The sequence below is a fragment of the Schistocerca americana genome, chromosome 6 (genome assembly GCF_021461395.2).
Source record: "Schistocerca americana isolate TAMUIC-IGC-003095 chromosome 6, iqSchAmer2.1, whole genome shotgun sequence".
Lineage (NCBI taxonomy): Eukaryota > Metazoa > Arthropoda > Insecta > Orthoptera > Acrididae > Schistocerca > Schistocerca americana.
In genome coordinates, this window is record NC_060124.1 from 164,955,287 (window position 1) to 164,976,359 (window position 21,073).

The window sequence follows — 21,073 nt, forward strand, 5'->3', positions numbered from 1 at the left end:
TGCTTTTAACTATTTTCTTCTTTTGTTTGAGTGTTCTTGAAAAATCTACCATCACATATTTGACACTTTTCAAAAATACTTCGTGCAGCTTTCTTGAGTCATACAAAGAACATAGTTGATCAGACTACAACATACACCAAGCTCAACAGATACTAAACCCACTCTACTCTATCGTGTCTGAAGCAACTCTGGCACACTTGGATCCAAAAATACATTATATATTACAAATCCATCTTCCAGTACTTTCTAAAATAGCAAATAGTCCTAATTAACATGACTTTTGTAATTGGAACTGTTTATCAGTTTCAGTTGATATATAGTTTTCTGAAAATAATTATTTAAGTGAAGATTTATAAGCTCAATAACAAAAGTTGCAATTTCCAGCAGTGTGAAAAATAGAAGCTTCTGGTCATTTTATAAAATCGATTTCATTATCAATAGTAAAATTATAGAAGTTATAAATGAAGAAAAATTTTGCTTTCATAAAAATTGAAGACCAAAAATATTGTCTCTAATGTAAACATGTTTTCACATCTTTTAAGTTAATAATTGTGACTACTGATTTTCATGGTACAAGTTCAATGTACAAAATAGATCAGTATAAATAATAAAAATATATTAATAGAAAAATAGTTTCTCAGCAGTCAGATATGTTCAGAAATATGTTCAGATGAGAATGTTGCGGGACTATTTGTATTTACTTAATTCCAACATAAACACACAATGTAACATATATGACTCCTTTACTAGAAAATTAAACAACAGAACAGCATAAAAACAAATGAGGAAACACAAGTCAGAGACTACGCCAGAGATAATAATTACAAATGGCAATCACTTGTACACAGCATTACACTGCACTTCACCACTCCCCCCTTAGTGCCAACGGTACTTTCTGTTGAAACGGATATGTTGTCCGGACCGGGTTACAACGAGTCATGCACAGGTTGCTGACGGTGCATTAGAGGTAGCCTTAGACGTCCGTTGAGGCATTGGAGTGGCTGGTGCTTCGGTCATGTCCTTAGTGTGTGTAGGTGCGTCCGTACCAGTGTAGGGAGTGCGGAAAGCTGGTTTGAGCCTGTCGACAGAGACGGTGGTTGGTGTACCCATCACATCGACATTGACTGTCTTGTCCTCCGTACTGATGACATGACAGGGTCCATCGAAGGGTGGCTGCAGTGGCTTGCGTACTGCGTCATGCTGTAAGAAGCCATTTGGCATTCCTGTAGCCCATCAATCACAAATGGGCGATGGGTCTGCTGATCCCTTGGAGGAACGGGGCATAGTTGCCAAATTTGTGTACACAGCTTTTGTACAAATTCTGAAATGTCAATGCTGTTGTCTGGCACTTAAGCAAAGAACTCGCCGGGAATTCGTATCGGCTGGCCACAAACAAGTTCTGCAGCTGTGTCATTCAGGTCTTCTTTCAGCGATGGACGGAGACCCAGGAGGACACTGGACAAAGCCTCTGTCCACCGCTGTGAGTTGTGACAACGAAACAACACTTTCAGTTGGCGGTGCATGCGTTCAGTTAAACCATTTGCTGACAGGTGGTAAGCTGTAGTTATAATGCACCTTGTACCCAGTAGGATAGAGAGTGCTTTGAATAAATCTGACTCAAACTGTCTTCCTTGGTCTGTTGTGATTCGTAACGGCACTCTGAAACGGGCGATCCATCCCCTGAAGAATGCAGTTGCGACAGTTTCGTCGGTGATGTCGGCGATCGGGAACTCTTTGAGCCAGCGTGTAAAATGATCAATGGCTGTAAGGCAGTAGGTGTATCCTTCTGATGGTGGGAGAGGTCCTACTAGGTCCAGGTAGACATGATCAAATCTGTGATTTGGATGAAGAAATGTGCCAAGAGGTGGCCTAACGTGCTGGCTAACTTTATTCCGTTGACAGGCCACGCATTGTCACACGTATTACTTGCAATCTTTGTCCGTGTGAGGCCAGACAAAAGCTTGCTTCACCATGTTCATAGTGGTTTGTATTCCACGGTGCGACAAGTTGTGCAAAGAGGGGATTGCCTGTTGGCAAAAGTCAATAGTCACAAAAGTTCTCGGTTTTTCGGTGGCGACACCACAATACAGCAGTACAGTTGACAGTGCAGTGTAATACAGCAGAATTGTAGGCCCGACGGTTGTGCCAACAAATCCAACTATCAGATTGTTGCGCTACGGCGAGACCTTCAAAATCAACTGCTTCAGTGATTGCTTCAATCTTGGAGAGTGCATCAGCTGGCACATTTAGTTCTCCTTCAATGTGAACAATATTGGTGGTGTACTGTCCGATATAGTCAAGGTGTCGCAGCTGACGTGGTGATGCCTTCTCAGGACACTGGCGGAAAGCATATGTTAGTGGCTTATGGTCTGTGATGAGAGTGAAATGCTGTCCTTCCAACATGTGACAAAATTTCTGAATAGCAGCATATGCAGCATACAGTTAGTGATCATATGTGGACCAATTCTGTTGAGATGGCAATACCTTTTTACTGAAAAAGGCTAGGGACTGCCAGTGCCCGACTATTTGCTGTTGCAGTGCAGCACCGATTGCAGTTGCAGATGCATTGACCATCAGGGCGAGAGGCACCTGCGGAACTGGGTGTGCTAACAATGTAGCTTCTGCGATGGCAGTCTTCAGCTTGTTAAATGACAACTCGGCTTCACTGTCCTACTGGAGTTTGTCTTTCGGCTTTGCTGAACCTTGCAAGAACTTATTCAGTAGTGCAGCTAGGAAGGCATGAATGCGAACAAATCACTGGTAAAAATTGGTTATGCCAAGAAATCTACGTAATTCTTTAACCGTTGTAGGCTGGGGAAAATTCAGTATAGCGTCTACTTTCTCCTGTGGTGGCCGTATGCCTTGTGCGTTGTAGTGTAGCCTAGGAACTGTACTTCAGCTGCTCCAAAAATGCTCTTCAGCGAGTTGATGAGCAGGCCATGCGCACGTAAACAAGTGAACATCTGTTGTAAGCGCGATAGGTGTTCTGCCTCTGAATTTGACATGACCAAAACGTCATCAATATACACATAACAGAAGTCTAAGTCACGTGTCACTTCATCCATGAACCATCGAAATGTTTGGGCAGCATTACAAAGTCTAAAAGGCATTTGGGTAAATTCAAAGATTCTGAACAGTATGCAGATGGCAGTCTTACGCCGGTACTACACTATCAGATTTCTTTGTCAAAGATTTGATCAAAGATGTGATGCAATATTCCGTCCAATATATTTGACAAAGATCTTTGACGTAGCGCTAGAAGGGGTATTACACTGTCATCAAATTTTTCGTCAAAGTTCAAGATGACTGACAACTTGTCATTAACCGCAGCAGTTCTACGTACCCCAATTGCATTGTGTGCACATGCGGAAAAGAAGTGGGGGAAAAATGGAACCATACATACGAGGTTGACAGTCTTAAAAGTCCTGGGATTACAACTGGATAATAAATTCAGTTGGGAGGAGCACACCACAGAACTGCAGAAAGGCCTTAACAAATCTGTATTTGCAATTCGAGTGTTAGCAGACATAGGCAACATAAAAATGAAAAAGCTTGCATACTTTGCCTACTTTCATTCCATAATGTCATATGGGATAATATTTTGGGGTAAATCTTGAAGTCAAACAAAAGTTTTCAGAGTCCAAAAGTGCGTAATATGTATTATTTGTGGAGTAAATTCACGGACTTCTTACAGAAACATCTTCAAAGAACTGGATATACTAACTACTGCCTCTCAGTATATTTACTTCTTAATGAAATTTGTCGTAAATAATATATCTCTTTTTCCAACAAACATCTCAGTTCATACATTCAATACCAGGAACAAAAATGATCTGCACAAGGACTTAAAAGCACTTACTATAGTTCAAAAAGGGGTCCACTACTCAGGAACACTCATCTTCAATAATTTGCCAGGAAACATAAAAAATTTATTTAGAAATAAAGATCAGTTTTAAAGGAGCCTGAAAAACTTACTACTGGCCAACTCCTTCTACTCCATTGGCGAAATTTTTAATAGATACAAATGGTGTATTGTATTTATTCGTACTATCAGTATTGTTATTTCAGCTTAAAAAAAATCGACATGTTCCACATCCACGAGGATCTCCTCAGCACGGATCTATGGAACGAAAAACTAATCTAATCTGGGTGAAGCCGTGGGTTTAACGACGACATGATAAAAGCATTCAACAAAACTTGTTACGTGAGCTTACAGTGGAAGACATCAAGTCTTACATCAATTACTTAAGAATGGATGAGCATACATTTCTGTATGTGCTCAATGAAGTGTATCCTCATATCACAAAGCACAATATTCACTTAAGAACTGCTATATCTTCAGAAGACAGGCTCACTGTAACACTCCGATTCCTTGCTACTGGAGAGGGTTATGTTATGTTATGTTATGCTAGGTCGGGTCGGGTGTCCAATCTTCTTAATCTATTTTTGTATTCAGGGTGCCTCACGTTGTAAAGCGCCTCATCAGCTTCAGACAGCTCGATTAATTTTGTAGTTGTCGGCACACACCAATTGTATTTACCGGCAATGGTTATAAAAACACTACGGACGACAGAACGCTTCAGCGATGCTAGCGCTCCATGTGGTAACATGTCACATTGCAGTGAACAGAAGACAAGCGGTTTCTTTGATCAAATATACAGCGAGGCCCTAGATTTGATCAAATATTGGACGACATTTGACAAAGTCGCTATTACACTATCAAATATCTTTGACAAAGATATTGGACAAAGAAATTTGATAGTGTAATACCGGCCTTAGCAACATCGTCAGGAGCCACAGGTTTCTGGTAAAATGCATGAACGAAGTCCAATGTAGAAAAGATTCGCTTACCGTGGACATTGAAAGTAAAATCTTCGATATGCGGGACTGGATAATGATCTGGAATGGTTCTGGCATTGAGCTGTCTGTAGTCGCCACATGGACACCATCCATTATTCTTCTTTGGTACCACGTGTAGAGGAGATGACCAATTCCTGCTCAATGGGCGGCAGATTCCTTGTGCTAACACGTATGAGAATTCGTGCTTAACTATCTTCAGTTTCTGGGATGTCAAGCGGTGCAGTCGAGCATGTAGTGGTGGCCCAGGTGTAGTCAAAATATTGTGCACTGTCGAGTGCTGCACAGGTGCTAGTGTGGGAGTCTGGCATGTGATCTCTGGGAACTGTTGGAGGCGCTCTATAAATGGAGAATCACCAGTAACCACTCGTACTGCTGTGTCTCCCACACAACGCTTGCTAGGTTGGTAGTAGTGTCAAGAAGGCGTCGGTGACAAATGTCAGGCAGGAGTCCATAAAATGATAAAAAGTCTGCTCCAAGTGTGGGGTACGTCACATATGCTACAGCAAATTGCCATTTAAATTTGCACCGCAGGCCCAAGTTCAAAACTAATGTGACACGACCATACGTTGTTATTGTGGAACCATTGGCCGTGAAAAGGTGGTAGTCTTCACATTTGTGACGTGGCAGACAGGCAGATGGATAGACTGCACATCAACACCCTTGTCTACCAAATACTGTAACTTTGTGCTACGTTCAGTTACAATGGCTGTCATCATTGACTTCCTGCTGAGTTTCCCCCTCATCACACGGCATTTTACGCTTGTGCGCCTCGGAACCATACCGTCGGTGATACCAACAGATTCTTGTTGACGAAGGTGAGCGAGCGGCTGCTCTTACCTGGTGAGCGGTGACGACGAGAACGGCGGCTGGTAGTCTGGGTCCATAATGCAGCTGCTTGCATGGTGAGCTCGGCAACCTGTGCTTGTAGTGCGGCGAGAGTGTTATCTGCCCGAGGTTGTGAGCAAATTGTTGCGATGCATGCGGATGGGTACATCTCTGCTATGTGATCCGCAGTTTGCGTGAGTGCATCCAGATCACCGGCACACACTGTCAATATTTTCTGCAAGTTGGGTGGCAGGCGCGATAGCCTAATATTCCGCAAAATGTCATCACTGACCGCGTTGCTCGCTAATGTACGCTGTCAGCGTAGTAACTGCGATGGCATGCGATCGCCTAGCTCCTCTGTGCAGAGTAGCTTCTCCAATTTCTTCGCCTTGGACTATGAGACCCAGGTAATCAGAGCTTTCTTGATGGTTGTGGAACAATCAGTACTCGGTGGTACGCCAGATTTTCTTGAACTTCTGTGGCCATATCTTAATTAAGTGCAGCAACTACATAACTGTACTTCGTTTCGTCCGCGGTTGTGTGCGCTAGCACAAATTGACTTTCTACTCGAGCAAACCACAGCACGGGATTCTGTTGCCAAAACGGTGGTGGTTTTACTGTCATGCGATTAACTACTGCGCCAGTAGACACCTCTCCAGTTGGTGGCGGGTCCGCCATCGTGAGTTACAGCGAAATGGAACACGGAAGATGCGCGATGTGGCTGACACGGATGTTGGTATTTAACGCTACGCGGCACTATACAGAGCATTAGTGATCGTCAAATTTCACGTTAGTGATCGTTGGACATCACATCGAGGTCATCAATGTTGCAGAACTAGTTGTATTTACTTAATTGCAACATAAAAACACACCGTATCTCACATGACTCCATTACTAGAAAATTAAACAAAAGAACAACATAAAAACAAATGAGGAAACATAAATAAGAGACTGTGCCAGAGATGATAATTAGAAATGGCAATCACTCGCACACAGCATTACACTGCACTTGAAGAAATAGATGGATAATTTAAGTTGAAAATTAACCCAAGCCTGGCCACAATTTATATGGAATCAAACATTTCCGTTAACATGCGAAAGTTATGAGGAGGCGAGGCTCACTACGCCCCCCCCCCCCCCCTCTCCAAAACACACACACTCACACTCACACTCACACTCCTGCTCTCTCCCTCTCCCCCTCTCCCGCTCTCCCACTCTCCCCCCTCTCCCCCATTTAATTCTGTCTACAGCCAAACTTCTGTAATTGTATGTTATTTGTAACTGTATTAATAACCATTACATTTTCAGCTTGATTGTCCTGCTGCTTTGGAAAGGATTAAGGAAGATCGGCCCATCACAATCAAGGATGACAAGGGCAACACAAGCAAGTGCATAGCTGATATTGTTTCGGTAAGATTGTGTACTACTGTTTTAATACACCATAAGGGGAAAGTGAAACAAGAACAGAATTTTTTCAAGCATATTTACTTGTGCATCCATACTTAGCTAACATGTACTGCTGAAGACAAGTTTTCATGTTTGGTGGACGTCTGCACTACATTGACACAGCTCATGAAATGTTCCTTACTGAAACACTGTGTAACTTCAACGTTACTACTTGAATGGAAAACAAAGCTTTTCATAGATATGGTGAATGATAGGTTTCTTGATGTTTGGACTGTGACTTCTGTTTTGCTTCTCTCTTAATGAAATATATGTGCTACCACCACATAAATTCACTCTGCACTGTACCAGATTGTTCCCAGGTAATGGGTTCACACCAGGCAGTGCTTAGAATTTATGCAGTTGACTTTGTTTTTTAATTTCACTTATATTAGTTTTGTTTTTAGCTTTAGCTGCAAAAAATTCATTCACACTATTGTTAAAGGGTGACAATTTGTTTGAAACTCATAAAATTTTCACAGAAGAAAGACTTAACAAAACTTCCAACTTTTTTTTTTTTGTGCGTGTGTAAATATGGATATATTTCAGTATGCATTTTGTTGTTGATGAGCATTAAATATTCATACGTTAGAGTTATATGTATCTCTGCAACATCTAGTATTTTGCAGTCATACTTAAAATTAACTGTGCCCAAAGCTCAGTGCCAGTTTCGAAACTTGGTCTACTACCATCATAAAAGTCTTGTAATATTCCAGTACAATCATGACAGTTTTAAATATTTTGCTATAAGAATTTATTGTGTCTTTTTGGGTTTTGCACACAGACAGGGCATGGCATTGAATGATAACAAACAGCAATAGGGGTCTTTTTAAGGAGGGGACAGGAGCTTAGAACTTACAGAATCGTTGAGCAGTCTGTAAATAAACAAGTTTGATTTTCATTATCTTTGTATGTAGTCAGTCACAAAATTCTCCATGAGTAATCTTAGGAAATCTGACTCCTTATATATTTTTTTGCTTTGTTTCCATAATACCAAGAACTAAATTAATCAGAATCAAAATATTGCAAAACAGCTCAGAAGCTGAAGATGGTTGGAGAGTTCAGATATTGTTTAAAGAGCAGTGGCAATTACTGAGGTAGGTGGTACTGTATTTCCTCATTTAAATTGTTGTGACTTGGCAAGACAGCCAAGCCACTAGGAGAGGAAGCCGAAAGGCACGCGTTTAAGCTCGCGCAGGCTGGCGTGAGGTCTGGAACAGTTAAAGGAATTGAGTCTAGCTTCTGGAATACTTAACTTCAATCCATAATTGGTGAACATCGGCCTGATGGTACATGCATCACAAGATAAATAGCAAATGATAATAGCGCCTTGCTAGGTCGTAGCAAATGACGTAGCTGAAGGCTATGCTAACTATTGTCTCGACAAATGAGAGTGTAATTTGTCAGTGAACCATCGCTAGCAAAGTCGGCTGTACAACTGGGGCGAGTGCTAGGAAGTCTCTAGACCTGCCGTGTGGCGGCGCTCGGTCTGCAATCACTGACAGTGGCGACACGCGGGTTCGACGTATACTAACGGACCGCGGCCGATTTAAAGGCTACCACCTAGCAAGTGTGGTATCTGGCGGTGACACCACATAAATCATCGCATTAATGTCAGAGTGACAGATATCGAAATAAATGAACACGAGATAGAATAGCAAGTGAAATTACCCAGCAGAGGGGAGGCCACTACACCCAATGAGATACCAGTACAATTTTACGTAGAGTACACTAAAGAATTTGCTCCTCTTCAAGCAGCTGTGTACTGCAGATCGTTGGAGAGGCGAATTGTTCTCAGTGAGTGCAAAGAAAAGTCCAAGTCATTCCCATTTTCAAGATGGGTCATTGAACAGCACCATGAAAGTACAAGCCTGTGTCTTTGAAATTGGTTTGTTGTAAAATATTGGAACATGTTTTGTGCTTGCATATTATAACATTTCTGTAGACCAAAACTCCCTTCTTTAGGAATCAACATGGGTTCCAAAAACAATTGTGCGTAACCCAGCCTGCTTTATTCATCCACGAGACTCAGAAGGCAGTAGATGCCAGCGTCCAGGTTGAGTCTGTGTCTCTTGGCTTCCGGAAGGCATTTAAAATAGTTCCACACTGCCACCTAATGAACAGCCTGTGAACATACAGAAAAAACTGTTCTCTTTCACAGAAGCAGCAGTAACAGTCCTAGCTGCGTATTCATATGCGATAGGTGTCATAACTGAATATTTAAGCCATGAACACTTAAACAATTGTTTATAGTTACAATACATTTAAAATTGAAAAAACTATTTTACAAAACATATTACATATTAGACAATTGATAGTTCAAACAGTATTGTTTCTAAATAGTCATCAGCATTTAGATTGCACTTTTTTCTGTAGGTGGCAGCACCCTTCATCCACTTCCATTCATTGTTCAGTTATACTTCATCCGCTGTGTGTCAGATGACTACACTAGGCGCACACTTTTGCCTCGCTGCCTGCTGTATTTGAGCATCCTCTGATGCTTGGCGAACACTAGTTATAAATAGTTATGTCGAAGATTTATTTGCGTGGCCTATTATGTTGTAATGGTTTCTTGTATCATTAAAAGTTCCAAGAGTATATGTACCTAGAAGAATTAACCATTTTATTGCTTCATGCTGTGTAAGATAAGATAATGTTACTGTCATTAGGCCATTACAGCGTTAGACAATTTTTTTTATACATCTTAAACATTAAATTAATAAACAAAACAGTACGGCTTGTCAGTTGTTAGCTTACAATTCTATGTCACAGTCAAAAACCTCTTTTAATTCATAAAGAAGTTGGCAGCAGGACATTTATTTAATGTTTTCCTAAATGCACACCATGGAAAGTCTTGTAGCATCTGCGGCAGGCGCACTACCATCTATGCCCTCGATGGCTCAGATGGATAGAGCGTCTGCCATGTAAGCAGGAGATGCCGGGTTCGAGTCGCGGTTGGGGCACACATTTTCTACATGTCCCTAATGATGTATATCAGCACCTGTTTGCAGCTAGGGTGTCGATTTAATTATCATTTCAGATAACAAGAGCTTACAATGTGCTTTATGTTGATAACATGTAATGACCCTGATTGCTTTCTTCTCCAAAAGTAATATGTTTCGTTGAACATGCCTAAAGTTTCCCAGAGGATAATTCCATATGACATAATACTTTGAAAAATGCAAAATAAAATGTTTTAATGTAGGCTGCTGGTACACATTTCATAAGACAGCTTAATAAGTAAATTGCTCTAGGCAATTTAACACTAATGTTGCTCTGAGGACAATTTGTCATCTAAGTATACCCCCAAGAACTTTATATGATTGGGATCATTAAAAGGGCTTTTGTTCTTTAGACCAAATACCATATTTTTTGTGTTTTGTTCTCATTCAGGAGAAACCCTTTTGACCCAAACCAATATGAATCTTAGGCAAGTGTATTGTCAACAGAATTGTTTAGCTTATTCAAATCATTGTTATAATTTAGGAAGGTAGTGTCATCTGCAAATAGCACCTTATTGGAGCTTTGGACAGGTTATTGATTATGACCAAAAACAAAAATTGATCCAGTAGAGATCCCTACGGAATTCCCACCTTAGTTTGTTTCTCGGTAGACTTTTCTGTCCCATTACAAACAACTGGCCTACAGTTTTGGAAGCAAAAGTTAAGTTTTAGGCCGTTATCCCTGATGGCATAGAAATGGAGATTCTGTCGAAACATGTCGTGTCCTGCACGGTTGAATGCTTTACTCAGGTCATAGAAAGTGGACTGAGCAGAGACTTTCTCCTCAAACACTTTAAGAACTTTTTTTTTTTTTAAAATCCATATTGTGCTGCATTGAATATTCCAAGTTTTTCAAAATGGGTGGACAGTTGAAGGTAAATGAAGTATTCTATTATTTTGACCCGTACTGGAACTAGTGATGCAGGTCTGAAACTAGCAGGGTTATCTTTGCCACCCTTTTTATACACAGGAACCACCTTAGATAATTTAAGCTCCTCTCGAAAGCATCTCTCTGATATACATTTATTTTATGCTTTTAGTCAATGGATGAACAATAAAATCAATTACTTTCTTCAGCTATTTGCAAGAATGTCATAAATAACAATGCTATCTGATGACTTGAAGTTCCTTACTATTTTTAATTCAGTAGTAGGTGTAACCTCAAAGTAAGTGAGACTATTATTGTAGGGTTGTCTATAAAAAAAAAAAAAATTCTGGGAGTTCTTATGGACTTGTATCAAATTTGCTGATGCTATTGCTTCCTTCCTCCACAGATAAAATAATCATTAAACTCTTGGAAAATCTCATATGAGATGTGAAACAAATACTAACAAAGAGATAGAGGGGCTGGCCAGTACTTACCTCAGCTCAGTACAGCCGATAGATACACATAAAACAGAACCGAAAATTTACGTTCCTAGCTTACGGAACAAATGTTCCTTCATCGGGGAGGAGAGAGGGGAAAGAAAGGGAAGAAGGGAACGGAGATTCAGTTACTCACAACCCAGGTTATGAAGCAACAGGGAAAGGAAAATAGGGAGGGTAGCAAGGATGGAGCCATGGTTGTCAGAGGGAAGCCAAAGATATTCTACTGTAAGTACTGTGTCAGCTTCAAACCAAAGAGGATGCATACAGAAGTAAAGAGGTATATAGTATAAAGATAAACACAACTATTTAGGATGAAAAGATGCGTGAATGGCTAAAGAGGAAAGGGAAAGAGGAGAAGACTGAAGAGTAAATGGGATTGAGGTTGTTTAACGTAGGTTCAGTCCAGGGGGATGGCGGGATGAAAGGATGTGTTGGAGTGCAAGTTCCCATCTCCGCAGTTCAGAGGGACTGGTGTTGGGTGGGAGAAACCAAATGGCACATACGGTGTAGCAGGTTCCTAGGTCCCTAGAATTATGCTGGAGGGCATGCTCCGCTACTGGGTATTGGGCATCTCCTAGGCGGACAGTTCGTCTGTGTCCGTTCATGCGCTCAGCCAGTTTAGTTGTTGTCATGCCGATGTAAAAGGCTGTGCAGTGCAGGCATGTCAGTTGATAAATGACATGTGTAGTTTCACACATGGCCCTGCCTTGAATTGTGTATGTTTTACCAGTAGCGGGGCTGGAGTAGGTGGTTGTGGGGGGATGCATGGGGCAGGTTTTGCAGCGGGGTCGGTTACAGGGGTAGGAACCACTGGGTGGAGAAGGTAGTCTGGGAATATTGTAGGGTTTAACAAGGATGTTACGGAGGTTAGGGGGGCGACGAAAGGCAACTCTGGGTGGTGTGGGGAGAATTTTGTCAAGGGATGATCTCATTTCAGGGGTTGACTTGAGAAAGTCATATCCCTGGCGGAGTAATTTGTTGATGTTTTCGAGGCCAGGATAATATTGGGTGACAAGGGGGATGCTTCTGTGTGGTCTGGGGGTAGGAACATTGTTGTTGGATGGGGAGGAATGTATTGCTCGGGAAATCTGTTTGTGGACAAGGTCTGCGCATTTTAATTCATAAATTTCGGGCGTATTATAGTATTTGAGAGTTGTAGCATCGCGTTTTAGTACCTGAATAGTGTAAATTCGCGTAGTCTCCTTCCGCCGCCGAGCAGTGTCAGCAGTGTGCAAGTAGCAGCATTACTGCATTTACTAGGCAATCTTGTAATTTAATAACCGTTTAAAATTTGTTGATTTGTTTGCGCTCTCTGTAGATTAGTTCAGACGTTCTTTGCAAAACAGTTTTTAGCATGGATAGGGACTGCAACTGCTGTGTTCGGATGCAGGCTGAGTTGGCATCCCTTCGCTCCCAGCTTCAGGCAGTGTTGGCTTCGGTCACACAGCTTGAGGCTGTTGCCAATGGGCATCACTGTGGGGGTCCGGATGGGGGTTTGTCGGGGACGGCCAGCTCGTCCCACGCATCCCCTGATCGGACTACGACTGTGGTTGCCCGGGATACTGCCCGCATTGAGGCTGATCCCTTACCTGTGGTAGAGTGGGAGGTCGTCTCAAGGTGTGGCAGGGGGCGAAAGACATTCCGGAGGGCTGAACGGAAAGCCTCTCCAGTTTGTCCGACGAACCGGTTTCAGGCTCTGTCTCAGGCTGATACTGATCTTCGGCCTGACATGGCTGCTTGTCCTGTTCCAGAGGTTGCCCCTCAGTCTGCAAGATCCGGGTAGTCGCAGAGGGTGGGCTTACTGGTAGTTGGGAGCTCCAACGTCAGGCGCGTAATGGGGCCCCTTAGGGAAATGGCAGCAAGAGACGGGAAGAAAACCAATGTGCACTCCGTGTGCATACCGGGGGGAGTCATTCCAGATGTGGAAAGGGTCCTTCCGGATGCCATGAAGGGTACAGGGTGCACCCATCTGCAGGTGGTCGCTCATGTCGGCACCAATGATGTGTGTCGCTATGGATCGGAGGAAATCCTCTCTGGCTTCCGGCGGCTATCTGATTTGGTGAAGACTGCCAGTCTCACTAGCGGGATGAAAGCAGAGCTCACTATCTGCAGCATCGTCGACAGGACTGACTGCGGACCTTTGGTACAGAGCCGAGTGGAGGGTCTGAATCAGAGGCTGAGACGGTTCTGCGACCGTGTGGGCTGCAGATTCCTCGTCTTGCGCCATAGGGTGGTGGGGTTTCAGGTTCCGCTGGATAGGTCAGGAGTCCACTACACGCAACAAGCGGCTACACGGGTAGCAGGGGTTGTGTGGCGTGGGCTGGGCGGTTTTTTAGGTTAGATGGCCTTGGGCAAGTACAGAAAGGGCAACAGCCTCAACGGGTGCAGGGCAAAGTCAGGACATGCGGGGACCAAGCAGCAATCGGTATTGTAATTGTCAACTGTCGAAGCTGCGTTGGTAAAGTACCAGAACTTCAAGCGCTGATAGAAAGCACCGAAGCTGAAATCGTTATAGGTACAGAAGGCTGGCTTAAGCCAGAGATAAATTCTGCCGAAATTTTTACAAAGGTACAGATGGTGTTTAGAAAGGATAGATTACATGCAACCGGTGGTGCAGTGTTCGTCGCTGTTAGTAGTAGTTTATCCTGTAGTGAAGTAGAAGTGGATAGTTCCTGTGAATTATTATGGGTGGAGGTTACACTCAACAACCGAACTAGGTTAATAATTGGCTCCTTTTACCGACCTCCCGACTCAGCAGCATTAGTGGCAGAACAACTGAGAGAAAATTTGGAATACATTTCACATAAATTTTCTCTGCATGTTATAGTCTTAGGTGGAGATTTCAATTTACCAGATATAGACTGGGACACTCAGATGTTTAGGACGGGTGGTAGGGACAGAGCATCGAGTGACATTATACTGAGTGCACTATCCGAAAATTACCTCGAGCAATTAAACAGAGAACCGACTCGTGGAGATAACATCTTGGACCTACTGATAACAAACAGATCCGAAATTTTTGACTCTGTATGTACAGAACAGGGAATCAGTGATCATAAGGCCGTTGCAGCATCCCTGAATATGGAAGTTAATAGGAATATAAAAAAAGGGAGGAAGGTTTATCTGTTTAGCAAGAGTAATAGAAGGCAGATTTCAGACTACCTAACAGATCAAAACGAAAATTTCTGTTCCGACACTGACAATGTTGAGTGTTTATGGAAAAAGTTCAAGGCAATCGTAAAATGCGTTTTAGACAGGTACGTACCGAGTAAAACTGTGAGGGACGGGAAAAACCCACCGTGGTACAACAACAAAGTTAGGAAACCACTGCGAAAGCAAAGAGAGCTCCACTCCAAGTTTAAACGCAGCCAAAACCTCTCAGACAAACAGAAGCTAAACGATGTCAAAGTTAGCGTAACGAGGGCTATGCGTGAAGCGTTCAGTGAATTCGAAAGTAAAATTCTATGTACAGACTTGCAAGAAAATCCTAGGAAGTTCTGGTCTTACGTTAAATCAGTAAGTGGCTCGAAACAGCATATCCAGACACTACGGGATGATGATGGCATTGAAACAGAGGATGACACGCGTAAAGCTGAAATACTAAACAACTTTTTCCAAAGCTGTTTCACAGAGGAAGACCGCACTGCAGTTCCTTCTCTAAATCCTCGCACAAACGAAAAAATGGCTGACATCAAAATAAGTGTCCAAGGAATAGAAAAGCAACTGGAATCACTCAACAGAGGAAAGTCCACTGGACCTGACGGGATACCAATTTGATTCTACACAGAGTACGCGAAAGAACTTGCCCCCCTTCTAACAGCCGTGTACCGCAAGTATCTAGAGGAACGGAGGGTTCCAAATGATTGGAAAAGAGCACAGATAGTCCCAGTCTTCAAGAAGGGTCGTCGAGCAGATGCGCAAAACTATAGACCTATATCTCTGACGTCGATCTGCTGTAGAATTTTAGAACATGTTTTTTGCTCGAGTATCATGTCGTTTTTGGAAACGCAGAATCTACTATGTAGGAATCAACATGGATTCCGGAAACAGCGATCGTGTGAGACCCAACTCGCTTTATTTGTTCATGAGACCCAGAAAATATTAGATACAGGCTCCCAGGTAGATGCCATATTCCTTGACTTCCGGAAGGCGTTCGATACAGTTCCGCACTGTCGCCTGATAAACAAAGTAAGAGCCTACAGAATATCAGACCAGCTGTGTGGCTGGATTGAAGAGTTTTTAGCAAACAGAACACAGCATGTTGTTATCAATGGAGAGACGTCTACAGAAATTAAGGTAACCTCTGGCGTGCCACAGGGGAGTGTTATGGGGCCATTGCTTTTCACAATATATATAAATGACCTAGTAGATAGTTTGGGAAGGTCCATGCGGCTTTTCGCGGATGATGCTGTAGTATACAGAAAAGTTGCAGCATTAGAAAATTGTAGCGAAATGCAGGAAGATCTGCAGCGGATAGGCACTTGGTGCAGGGAGTGGCAACTGACCCTTAACATAGACAAATGTAATGTATTGCGAATACATAGAAAGAAGGATCCTTTATTGTATGATTATATGATAGCGGAACAAACACTGGTAGCAGTTACTTCTGTAAAATATCTGGGAGTATGCGTGCGGAACGATTTGAAGTGGAATGATCATATAAAATTAATTGTTGGTAAGGCGGGGTACCAGGTTGAGATTCATTGGGAGAGTGCTTAGAGGATGTAGTCCATCAACAAAGGAGGTGGCTTACAAAACACTCGTTCGACCTATACTTGAGTATTGCTCATCAGTGTGGGATCCGTACCAGATCGGTCTGACGGAGGAGATAGAGAAGATCCAAAGAAGAGCGGCGCGTTTCGTCACAGGGTTATTTGGTAACCGTGATAGCGTTACGGAGATGTTTAATAAACTCAAGTGGCAGACTCTGCAAGAGAGGCGCTCTGCATCGCGGTGTAGCTTGCTGCCAGGTTTCGAGAGGGTGCGTTTCTGGATGAGGTATCGAATATATTGCTTCCCCCTACTTATACCTCCTGAGGAGATCACGAATGTAAAATTAGAGAGATTAGAGCGCGCACGGAGGCTTCCAGACAGTCGTTCTTCCCGCGAACCATACGCGACTGGAACAGGAAAGGGAGGTAATGACAGTGGCACGTAAAGTGCCCTCCGCCACACACTGTTGGGTGGCTTGCGGAGTATAAATGTAGATGTAGATGTAGATGTAGATGTAGATGTAGGTGTAGATAGTTGCGGGAGAGGAAAGCATTGGTCAGGTTATTGGTGTAATTGTTGAGGGATTTGTCACTGGAGCAGATACGTTTGCCACGAATACCTAGGCTGTAGGGAAGGGAGCGTTTGATGTGGAAAGGATGGCAGCTATCAAAGTGAAGGTACTGCTGTTTGTTTGTGGGTTTGATATGGACAGAGGTGTGGATGTGAGCTTCAACAAGATGAAGGTCAACATCCAGGAAGGTGGCTTGGGTTTTGGAGAAGGACCAGGTGAAATTCAGATTCGAAAAGGAGTTGAGGTTATGGAGGAAATTAAGGAGTGTTTCTTCACCATGAGTCCAGACCACAAAGATGTCATCTATAAACCTATACCAGGCCAGGGGAAGCAGCTGTTGGGTCTTCAGGAAAGCCTACTCCATGCGGCCCATAAAGAGGTTGGCATAGGACGGAGCCATCCTGGTTCCCATGGCCGTTCCCCTGATTTGTTTGTAGGTCTGGCCTTCAAAAGTGAAGTAATTATGGGTGAGGATGAAGTTGGTAAGTGTGATAAGGAACGAGGTTTTTGGAAGATCTTCGGGTGGGCGTTGGGAGAGGTAGTGCTCAAGGGCAGAGAGACCATGGGTATGTGGGATGTTTGTGTAAAGGGATGTAGCATCTGTGGTGACAAGAAAGGTCCATATCAAACCCACAAACAAACAACAGTACCTTCACTTTGATAGCTGCCATCCTTTCCACATCAAACGCTCCCTTCCCTACAGCCTAGGTATTCGTGGCAAACATATCTGCTCCAGTGACGAATCCCTCAACAATTACACCAATAACCTGACCAATGCTTTCCTCTCCCGCAACTATCCCGCAGACCTTGTCCACAAACAGATTTCCCGAGCAATACATTCCTCCCCATCCAACAACAATGTTCCTACCCCCAGACCACACAGAAGCATCCCCCTTGTCACCCAATATTATCCTGGCCTCGAAAACATCAACAAATTACTCCGCCAGGGATATGACTTTCTCAAGTCAACCCCTGAAATGAGATCATCCCTTGACAAAATTCTCCCCACACCACCCAGAGTCCCCCCAGGGGGTCCACAACTCTTTTGTGGACACATGCGTAGCGAGCACGGGACCCCGAGCTAATGTGGCCCTCCTTCCTTTCCGGGCTGCATACCTTCCCTTCCCTTTCCCCATCCTTCCCCGTCCCCCATTTTCGCCCCCCCCCCCCCCCCCCGCGCCCCTCACCTCTGGCTCTTTCCTTCCCTTTCTCCCCCTCTGGGAGTATGGTTGTGCCTACGTCCGGAGACGGACGCTCGAAACTGTTCCAAATTCCTTGCTTTCTACACTTGCAAGTCCTCGTCCTTCCTCTGTTTTTCTCCTTTCCTTCCCTCTTCTCCTTGCCCTTTTCTCCGCTGCGGCGTTTGAGACCCCCTCTTCTTTCCTTTCCCTTTCTCTTTTTTCCTCCCTGTGCGTGTCTGAAGGCCGACCCACGCACTTCCATGCGTAGCCGGTGACGGGGTAACGCGTAATTTCCCGCCCCAGGTAGACAGGTAGGACACATACGTACCCCCTGGTAACGGCCAGGCCCAGGGAGGGGTGATTACCCGATCTGATACCTTCCGAAAGTGCCGATTGGTCCCTCTGTCCGTTTGTCGGGAGGTGTGACCTGAGGTGTGAACAATCACCTAAGGCGGGTGTGCCCTCGGTGAGGGCCCCCACAAGGGAGGAGCGCGCCATCGGGGACGCCGGTAATCATGGGGGATTCTTCCGCAATGGTTTCCTCACCTTCCACTATGTCTGCTCGCAAACGTACGTTCACTGAGTCTCAGCCACAGACGGTTCTTCCATCGTTGCCACAGTTCCTTGTTGTTTCTCGGTCTGACGAAGGTCACGACTTCTCCACGGTCAACCCTTTCATTATTCAGAAAGGTGTCGACGCAATTGCAGGTCCTGTAAAGTCTTGTTCCAGATTACGGAATGGCACCCTGTTGTTAGAAACACACAGTGTCCTCCAGGCTCAAAAATTGCTGCGTACTTCTCTGCTCCACACCTTCCCTGTCCGGGTGGAACCGCACCGTACCTTAAATTCCTCGCGTGGAGTCGTTTACACACGCTCCCTCGATGGATTGTCTGACGAAGAAATTCAGCACTACCTGTCTGACCAGGGCGTAACGGCTGTTCATAGGGTTATGAAAAGGGTTGACACGAACATCATTCCAACCCGCACTGTCTTCTTGACATTTGACAAAGTTCAACTCCCATCAAAAATCAAAGCAGGCTATGAGATAATTTCCGTTCGCATTGCTATCGATGTCAGCGGTTCAATCACACCAGCCAGTCCTGTTCCAATCCGGCCAAATGTGTTACGTGTGGCAAGGATGCCCATGAGGGTGCTTGTCCACCTCCATCACCTCGCTGCATCAACTGTATGGGTGACCACGCTGCTTCCTCTCGAGATTGCCCCTTTTTTAAGGACGAAAAGCTCATCCAGGAAATAAGAGTGAAGGAAAAGGTGTCGACCTTTGCTGCTCGAAAATTATTCCCCAGTCGACAGCCCACTGTGCCTCAGACAGGAAAATACAGCACTGTCCTTGCCTCTCCTCAGCCAACAAAGGAGGCGGCCACGCAGACTTGCGACCTCACCTTTAGTACCACGGTCGTCAGATCGGCCAGCGCAAAGATCGCCCGTTCAGCCTCACCATTTTCACCTGCCCACTCTATGGCTCACCCTTCGTCGGGTTCTGCTAAATCTCGAGCCCAAAAGTCAGACGCCAAGTCTTCGAAGAAAGAGCATACTCGTGAAGAATTTTTACGTACCGCAACTTCACAACCATCGGTTCCTCCTTCATCTAAACATCATACTTCCAAGAAGACTACGAAGAAACACAGTTCCTCTCCTTCTCCGCCAAGGCGTGTCCCATCTACAGCACCACCTGGCGGAAATCGCCCTCGGCCGTCTTCTGTGTCGCCGAGGCGCACTGCTGGTGGCCGGTCAACCGGCCGATCGCTGGTGGCAGGAGCTGCTCCTGACCAACCTATGGATCAGGATCTTCTGCCTTCGACTGAATGCCATTCCATGCTGTCGGTCGCAAGCTCTGAGCAGTCGTTGAGTTGACAGCACCCTTGGTCACATTCCTCCATTTTCTGTTCACCCTATGTCCATTATCCACTGGAATATCCGCGGCATTCGAGCCAATCGGGATGAATTGTCAGTCCTCTTACGATCCTACTCGCCGGTCATCTTCTGTCTCCAGGAAACAAAGCTGCGTCCCCATGACCGCTGTGTTCTCCCTCATTTTCAGTCCGTCCGATATGACCTCCCCTCTGTTGAAGGCACTCCAGCCCATGGAGGACTCATGATTCTTCTCCATGATACTCTCCATTATCACCTAATCCCCTTAAACAGTTCCTTCCAAGCTATCGCCGTCCGTCTTTCCCTTTCTGGATACACGTTCTCTCTTTGTACGGTATACATTCCATCGTCCACACCAATGGCACGAGCGGATCTCCTTCATCTTCTTGGTCAGCTTCCACCCCCCTATTTGCTGGTTGGGGACTTAAATGCCCACCACCCGCTTTGGGGATCTCCACATCCTTGTCCACGTGGCTCACTATTGCTAGACGTCTTCCACCAAGCGGATCTAGTTTGCCTCAACACTGGGGTCCCCACATTTTTGTCTGCCTCCACGACAAATTTATCTCATTTGGACCTTGCGGTCGGTACTGTTCCGCTAGCTCGGCGCTTTGAATGGTTCGCCCTTGATGATACACACTCGAGTGACCACTTTCCATGTGTTCTTAGACTGCAGCCTCAACTGCCATATATGCGCTCACGACGCTGGAAGTTTGCCCAAGCCGATTGGACACTTTTTTCATCTCTAGCGACATTCGATGACCGTCGCTTTCCCAGCGTCGACGATGAGGTCACCCATATTACCGACGTTATTCTTACAGCTGCGGAACGTCCAATACCACGCACCTCCGAATTACCCCGGCGCCCCCCAGTTCCTTGGTGGAACGAGGCATGCCGTGACGCAATACGTGAGCGGCGACGTGCTCTCCGCATTTTCCGTCACCATCCAACTTTGGCCAACTGTATCCGATATAAGCAGCTCAGTGCGCGATGCCGTCGCGTCATCCGCGATAGCAAGAAGGCAAGCTGGAAATTCTTTATTAGCTCATTTAACACCTTCACTCCCTCCTCGGAAGTTTGGAGTCGGCTTCGACGGTTCTCAGGCGCGCCTAGTTTCTCCCCGGTCTCTGGGCTCACTGTCGCGCATGATACCTTAGTGGACCCCGTCGCAATTTCTAACTGATTGGGTCAGCACTTTGCTGAGATTTCGAGCTCT

At 44.7% G+C, this 21,073-nt stretch overlaps 1 protein-coding gene across 1 annotated transcript in view; it reads left to right on the plus strand.

Moving 5' to 3' along the window:
• Positions 1-21,073, plus strand: part of LOC124619624 (vacuolar protein sorting-associated protein 28 homolog) — a 73,609-nt gene that overhangs the window by 37,468 nt on the left and 15,068 nt on the right. Inside the window, exon 4 of the mRNA XM_047146134.1 lies at positions 6,994-7,095. Coding sequence (XP_047002090.1) covers positions 6,994-7,095 — 102 coding nt within the window. The remainder of the gene's footprint in view (positions 1-6,993; positions 7,096-21,073) is intronic.